General features: G+C 46.1%; 1 protein-coding gene across 1 annotated transcript in view; it reads right to left on the bottom strand.

Moving 5' to 3' along the window:
* Positions 1 to 3,715: 3,715 nt before the first annotated feature.
* LOC138355199 (F-box DNA helicase 1-like) overlaps positions 3,716 to 8,215 on the bottom strand; it is a 71,044-nt gene continuing 66,544 nt past the window's right edge. The window contains exon 8 of the mRNA XM_069310053.1: positions 3,716 to 4,705. Within this exon, the coding sequence (XP_069166154.1) occupies positions 4,553 to 4,705 (153 nt within the window). The 3' untranslated portion in view covers positions 3,716 to 4,552. The remainder of the gene's footprint in view (positions 4,706 to 8,215) is intronic.

Raw genomic sequence — 8,215 nt, 5'->3', positions numbered from 1 at the left:
AGGAGGAAGAGGAGGAGACAACGGAGAGGAGCAGTCAAGGACAGCAGCAGGAAGAGGGGGAGTAGAAAGAGGGGAGCGCACCCCAGCAAGAGCAGCAACCGAAAGGGAAGCAGGGGCCAAAGAAACCTCCATAGCAGGAACAGGGGGCGCAAGCACTGAAACGGGAGGGGAAGGAGCAACAGAGCCAGAAGGAGGAGCTGAGGAAGAAAGCGAAGCCTTCTTACCCGCCGGGGAAGAGGAAGGAGAGGAGCCAGGCTTACGCTTCTGACTTAAAGAGACCGGTGTCCCAGCAACTACGTACCGGGCAACGGATTCCAGTGTCTCAACAGGAGAAGCCGAACGAGAGCACACACGACGGCCGTTAGGAGAGCGATGGACATCCGCCCGCACCGACAGGCGGTGGGGAGAGCCGATAGATGGAGGAAGAGGATGGGAAGGAGGATCGGAGGGGGACGAGGAAGAAGACACAGAAGACACGACAGACCGGGTAGAAGGAAGGGGAACCCCAGACAGAGGACCAGGAGGAGGATCCTTCGGGAGAGAACCCAAAGGGACAGAGGAGGGGGCAGTGGGCGCATCAGGGTCCAAGGCCCGGAAACGGTTGTGAGTCTGAGGAAGGCGGGAAGGACGAGGAGAGGAAGAGCGCAACACGCGAGCATAAGAGATATTAGCATAAGGCGGGAGCCGGCGAACCTGGCGCCTCGCCTCAGGAAAAGATAAACGCTCCCGGTGCTTCAAGTTGAGGACAGCTGCCTCAAGCTTGTAATGGACACACGCACGGGAGAAGGTAGGATGGGCCTCACCGCAGTTGAGGCAACGAGCCTGGGGAGAAGCGCACTCCGACTTAGAGTGACCTTCGCCACCACACAAAGGACAGAGAGAGACAGTCCCGGAGCAGCGGAGGGCACCATGCCCAAACCTCCAGCACTTGTTGCAGAGCCGAGGAGAAGGAATGTACTCCTGGACAGAGCACCTGGCACCAGCAAGAATGACAGAGGGTGGAAGGGTCCTACCATCAAAGGTAATCTTCTCAACCTGGAGGGGTTGACGGCGACTACCACGAGGGGGACGAGTAAACGTGTCCACCTGGAGAATAGAATGGCCCTGGGCAGTGAGGATATGGCGAATATCGTCGTGGCAGTCGCGCAGGTCCCGAACACCGGTCGCAACATGGGGCGGGAGCAAATAGTGCCAACACTGGCATTCAACTGAGCGTTCTTCGAGACCCGAACGGGGGTCTCGCCAAGGCAGGATAAGGCAGCCAAGCGGGAAGCAGCATCCTGAGAAGGAGCAGCAACGACACGTGTACCGAGACGAGTGGGGTTGAAAGTAATGGAGGCATCCACGGAATCAATGAGATGTCGATGGAGGGAGAAATCGTCAGGAGGCGCAGAATCAAGAGGGAGGAGATCAAAATATTTGGCCCACGAAGCGGGACCAAACAAGGCTTGATAGGTAGCAGAAACTGGAAGGAATCGAGCGAGGGCGGCCGTGACGAGGAAGGCGGTGAGAACCCCCAGAGAGAGAGGGGTTAAAAGGTGCAGTAGTTACAACCAGAGAAGGAGCCGCGCCAGGGGACGAGGTAGTCACCACTGGGGGCTTGGGGCTCGACCTAACCACAGAGGAGGGAGGGGAGCCAGAGGAAGGAGTCAGAGAGGCCAAAGGAGGAGCAAGGTCGGGGCCCAATGCAGCGGAGGCTACAGAGCCCGGTCTTCCAATACGGACCGACTCGGGGGCTTGGTCGCCCACCCCACGAGCCTGAGAAGGTAAACCAGAAGAAGCCGAAGCAGGGGTAATCATCTTGACGAAAGAAGAATTCACTCACGAATGTGCCCCCACACCCACCATGGAGCCACAATTAGAGGCAGGACACCCAACAAGAAGCTATCGCCGATCTTGTCGGGGCCTCCTAGGGGTGCGTCGCGAGTATACGCCCCACAAACGCCACCTTAAGAAACCGACAGTCCGTCGAGATCGGGTTCAGTGACGAAGTGGGGATTGACAATAAAAGGTTCCCCTCGCTCTCGACGTCGGGTACTGCAGTTCCACGGGTGCACGAGTATGCCTCCTCAAGCTCCCGGGCGTCAAAATAGAAGAAGTCCAAGGGAAGAACCAGAACGAGCAAAAGGTCGGCAGGAAACGGCAAGCAGATAGGAGAAGAGGGGGGAGAAAAACGAAACAGAAGGAAAAGGAAAAGATGCCCAGCAGAATTGGAGAGGACGGCAGCAGGAGCACAAGGCTAGAAAAAGGACAGAGGACTGTCCCAAGGAGCATCACACTCCGGCAGCCGCCCACGAAGCCCCCACACGGCGACAACGAGCTGAGCGGGGAGGGGGCACAATGAGACAAGACGGAGCACAAGAGGACAAACAACGCGAATTGGACATACTGACTACCAACAACAGTCTGGTAAGTAAGTAATAATCAAAATAAGGTACCAAACCAGTAAGGCTATGTAGCACCATCAAATTTGCAGAATAATCAGAGTGTGCTAAATATTTCCAAGGATGCCAATTCGAGAACAAACTCATAAGGTGAATGATGTCAAAAGTATCCAATTTACCATGAATTCTATCGAGGGACAAGTGACCGGGAGGGATGGCCGGAAAGCAAGACACACGCTCATCCAGGAAGTCAGGACATTCAACAAGAATATGCACGACTGTATGAGGGACAATGCTATTTGAACAATAATGAGCAGGGTGGCGCACCATTAAATGACCACGAGTTAAGTATGTATGGCCAATACGCAACCTTGCCAGAGCTGTTTCCCACCAGCGGTTACGGTGCTGGGAGGAAGGCAACGGCGGCACACTACGCTTAAGAGTACGCAGTTTATTACCAACAACAGAAGACCAACAATCCTGCCAACAGGCAAGGATGGAGGAATGAATAACCAGGTAAAAGTCAGAATAAGGAATACCTTTACGGGAGATGGGACAAGAGCGGATTGCTTCTCATGCAGCAGCATCCGCATGCTCAATAAAAGAAATACCAATATGGCTAAGAACCCAGCAAAACTCTACGGATTTAAATTTACTAGAGATAAGAAACAGCCAATGTTGAATCTCAACGACCACTGGATGGACTGGTTTAAAGGACCCTAGAGCCATGAGGGCACTACGTGAGTCAACTACAACCACAAAGTAGGATTGGCAATGAGAAATCAGGAGACGAAGTGCACAAAGAGTAGCATAAAGTTCTGCTGTGATCATGCTAGTCTCCGGAAGAAGGTGACAAGTGCGGTCAGGAAAAACAACAGTAGCCTAAACCGTACGCAGGCTTAGACCCATCAGTGAAGGTGGAAACGGAGCAGGTGTGTGAAGAAAAGTGCACAAGAAAAAGGGGTTTCAGAACCGTAGGAGGGGTAAAAGCTTTAGCGTTGTGGGTCAAGGATGTACAAAATTTTGGAGGTTGGGGTGGGTGGGAATCCAAGGGGGCAAGGAAAGAACAATACGAGGAGAAATATTAGATACGAACTGAAAAAGAATCCTGTAAGTGAGATAACTGGACAGAAAGAGGGAGGCGGTGAAGAGGAACATGAACTACAGGAGGGGTAAAGTCAAAGCAAAACAGAGGCGAGTGGAAGGATGTTGCTACGACTGCACAAGATAGTACGAACCGCGCAAGATAGCGGAGATAGTAGCGATCACGGCGGTCCTGGAGAGAATGGAAGCCAGTGTCAACATGTAAGCTGAGGGCGGGAGTCGAACGAAAGGCACCAGAGCTGAGGCGCAACCCAGTATGGTGCAAAGCATCAAGACGGCGAAGAGTAGAGGGAGAAGTAAGTAAGTAATTATCAAAAGAAGGCACCAAACCGGGAAGGCTATGTAGCACCATCAAATGTGCGGAACAATCAGAATAATCAATAATAATCAATAATTGGCGCTAAATATCACCTAGGATGCCAGGGTTATGTAGATGTGTTTCCATGCGATTTGTAATCTTTCTTCTTAGCACACTTTCAAAGATTTTTATATGTGAGGTCTATACTTTTTGCATCTGCTTTACTACCTTTGTGAAGTGGGCGCGATCTCCGTTGTTTTAAATATGTCAGATGACGCCAGTGTCTAGGCTCCATCTCCAAAGATGTTTAGGGCCTGTCAAAGTGGTGTTATTCACTTCTTTATGAATATAGAATTCCTGAGTGAGTCTAGTGCAGATAGCATTGGCATGCTGTGTGCAGAGAATGCAGATAGCAATAGCATGCTGTGTGCAGACAATGCAGACAGCATTGGCATGCTGTCTATGGCTACTTCAAATTCTAGTGGGGTTAGGGTGACATCTGATGTGGTTCGATGTTGGCGTCAAATTCATGAAGAATTCATTTGGATCATCGATCTTCGATGTGGTCAGGGGTTTACTGAAAACAGAATCGTACTGACGCCTCAGTATTTCACTCATTTGTTTGTTTTCATATGTGAAAAATCCATCACCCTTGCACAAGGGCCCAATGCTGGATGTAATTTTTTTGTTTTTATATACGAGAAAATGTATTTCGGGTTCCTCTCTGTTTCACTTATGGCCTTTTGCTCCCTTTGCCTCTCTGATTTTATATGATTCTCTCGGCTTCAGCTCGATCATTTCTACTTCCATAGATAGCCTTCCTCGTCGTTACTGGGATAGAGTGCAGCGTTTGAGATGTTTCGTTATTTGTTTTCTTCGAATATAGAGGGAGCGCCGTTCTCGTTCCAGTCCACAATGACTGAAAATATGACAGAATCTAGAAACACTCTACTGAAATTAGTTTCCTCAATGACTGGCAAATGACAAAGTAAATTATTTCGTCTTCAAAAGTAAGAGTTCAACAATAACTGAAAAGAAGTCAGGAATCTTCACTCAAAAGTTAAAGTTCACAAACAATGAAATTTAACCAAGTCCTGAATCTCCTCTCATGAGTTAAATACTTCTGAGTTAACTATGTAAATAAATTTAAATATTGCAGCCGAGTAAAATTGTAATACATGTACATTAACAATTACTGGTATGACCTCAGCATATCCAATCTGATCTGGTTAAGCATTGTCATAACACTGTCCCTTTACCAAACAAGAACTAATCAGAGCCAAAGAAGATGGTAAGAATACTGCACCAGGTGCTAGTAACATTACATACTCATTGAAGGCACATGCAGGTCCTGATGGAGAAAATGGAATATTAGACGTTATCAATGCATCTTGGGAGCAACGCAAACTACCAACCTGTTTGAAAAAAGCAGACATCATTCAGAATCAAAAGCCGAGAGAATCTGGCATTTAGACCCATTTCATACCCATCATGCATAAATGAAACTGCAGAACTGATAGCCTTAATAGGCAAATGTCGAAGACTGGACATCTGCATAAGCACATATTTGACTTCAGAAGAGATAGGTAGGTACTGCCAAATGCATAGTAACATTACTAGAAACAGTTACCTCGGATCCGGTTCTAGCAAAAGCATTTGACCTTGCAAGCCTGCAAGCAATTTTACACACCGTAGTTGAAAAAGTTATAAAGGGAAACATGCTAACATGGATTCAAGATTACGTAAGTCACAGGGATGCCAGAGTAAAGCTGCAAGGCCAAGTGTCAGACTACCACTTGAATAAGAATGGGACTCCACAAGGAGGAGGAGTCAGTCCTAGTCTTTTTTACATCCCTATGGTAAACCTAGTTACCATGACATTTGCAGAGTAGGGTTAAATTGCCAAGCTATCTTTATGTTATCTTGAGACGATTTCGGGGCTATCAGTGTCCCCGCGGCCCGGTCCTCAACCAGGCCTCCACCCCTAGGAAGCAGCCCGTGACAGCTGACTAACACCTAGGTACCAATTTTACTGCTAGGTAACAGGGGCATTGTGTGAAAGAAACTCTGCCCATTGTTTCTCGCCGGCGCCTGGGATCGAACCCAGGATCACAAGTACAGCGTGCTGTCCACTCGGCCGACCAGCTCCCAATAGATCAGATCAGATATAGATCAGCTATCAGATCAGCTAAAGATCACCTATGCTGATATAGCAATAATCGTCAAAGGTCTTGTACTTTTTTTTAAAGTGCAGAACAACAAATGTGCTTTAAAAAACAAAGGAACGTTAGATAAAGTAACATCTGAATGCAACGTTTTATGGCTAAAAATATTTACACAGAACTCAAAGGCAATGAGTCTAGGTCGCAACACTCCAGACAGGCATCTACGCATTCACTACATTAACCTTCAGTGGATGACAATATCAATATCTTTGAGTGTGGATTGATTTTAAAATGACATTCAGCAAGCAAATTCAATATCTGTAGGAGAGAGCAAAAATCATTACTGAATATATTGAGAACAAATCACAGGGCCCCGTCTCGGAGCAGGACTCAAAATATTAAGAATGTTTTACATACACAGAGTTCGTTCCCTGGTTGATTATGCAGCGCCTGCTTTACTCACTCTTTCTCCTGACCAGTGGGCAAAGATTGAGGTTATTTAAAATGGTGCAATGCTAGTCATAACATCGGCTCCCAGATGGACAAAAATACTGAACTTAAGACTAGAAACTATACTAACATCGATTGAAATAGGGTAAAAGGGATTGCTGCCTGCATGCTGACCAAGATAGTGACTAGACCAAGAATCAGTTCACCTAAAGATAAAGATAAGAATCACTGGAGTACTAACGTGGGGACAGAGGAGCTTCGAATAGCAACATGTGGACCCATTGTGCAATAAACACCACCAATACATTCGATACAACAAATACAGTCAGAGTGGTGTCGACGAAATACATGCAGACTTGGTTATGAAAACCTTTTGGGAATTGCTGCCAGCAGACCAGGATTATGGTTCTTGAAGGAAAAAAGAAAACATTAATCCTGATCTGCTATGCAGCTTTGCATAGATGAATATAGTAGCAAATTTTGCATCTGATATCACCACATACTTCACAAATGGATCAGTAGACCAGCAGGGACAAGAAACCGGAGCAGCAGTTAAGGCACGAAATTCTGTAGTTAGTTGGAGAGACTCAAATGGGTGTTCAACTTTACAGAGATGCTAGCCATTCAATAGGCTTTGGAACATGCTCTTGCTGAACACCGACATGTTGTCATAAATACGGATTCGTGAACTGCCATTGAAACCATGCAACAAGAACCGATACGTGACAACAGCCATCTGACCATAAACGTCATATCATTAATGCAAACACTCAAACGTCAAGGCCGTCAGATACTTATCAACTGGGTGCGAAGTCATGTGGGAATAATAGGGAATGACATTGTAGACGAAGCTGCAAACCTGGAACTAAGACAAAATGTAGACATTTACATACCACTGAATCAATCACATAATTAGAGTTTACAGAAATTTGAAATAGAGCAATGCAGAAGACGTACAGTGACCACAACACAGCAGTTGCAACATTAGGATCTGCGGGTTAGTACAAGAATTCAACCAACTACGAACAACTTAATTTGATAAAAGGGAGCAGTAGAACAACAGAAGTACACTTACATCGCATCACACTTGGATACCCATGTGCTTTTGAAATAGGCTTAAAGGTTCCAGAAGATGACAGGAAATGTTAGCACTGAGGAAAAATGCCCGACAGACCACTGTTACATTATTTAACACAGTGCACAGTAACAAACCCAATAAGATATCAACAAATAATCAACAGAGCAGAAGAAGTTGTTAAAGATATAGTGCATAATCTTATCGAAACGAACATACGAGTCATAAATACTCATACTCCACCTATGTAAAACAAACAAAAACAAGTAACACTTAGTGGGCCAGCCAGAGGCTTAGAGCCCCATGCAGGAATATCACTGAGAAAAAAATCTAAAAATGTATTAGTCTGCTGTGCTTTGAAGGGTTGATTTTAGTCAACTGAGTTTTGAAGGGCAGGTATTAGTTTATTTAGCTTTGAAGGTCACGTATTAGTATACTGAACTATGAAGGTCACTTATTAATCTATTGATCTTTGAACGTCAGGTATTAGTCTACTACGCTTTGAAGGTCAGGTGTTAGCCTATTGTGTTTTGAAGGTCGTCTTAGTCTTCTCAGCTTAGCAGGTAAGGTTTTAGGCTACTAAGTTTTGAAGGTTAGGTGTTAGTCTAATAATCTTTGAAGGTCGGGTATTAGTTTACTGAGGTTTCAGGGTTAGGTGTTATTCTACTAGGTATAAGTTAGCTAATCTTTGAAGGTCACGTGTTAGCCACCTTAGATTTGAACGTCAGATATAAGTGGT

This window comes from Procambarus clarkii, chromosome 66 (assembly GCF_040958095.1).
Source record: "Procambarus clarkii isolate CNS0578487 chromosome 66, FALCON_Pclarkii_2.0, whole genome shotgun sequence".
NCBI lineage: Eukaryota > Metazoa > Arthropoda > Malacostraca > Decapoda > Cambaridae > Procambarus > Procambarus clarkii.
Note: the sequence above shows the minus strand (reverse complement) of the source record. Positions and strands in the feature narration are given on the sequence as shown.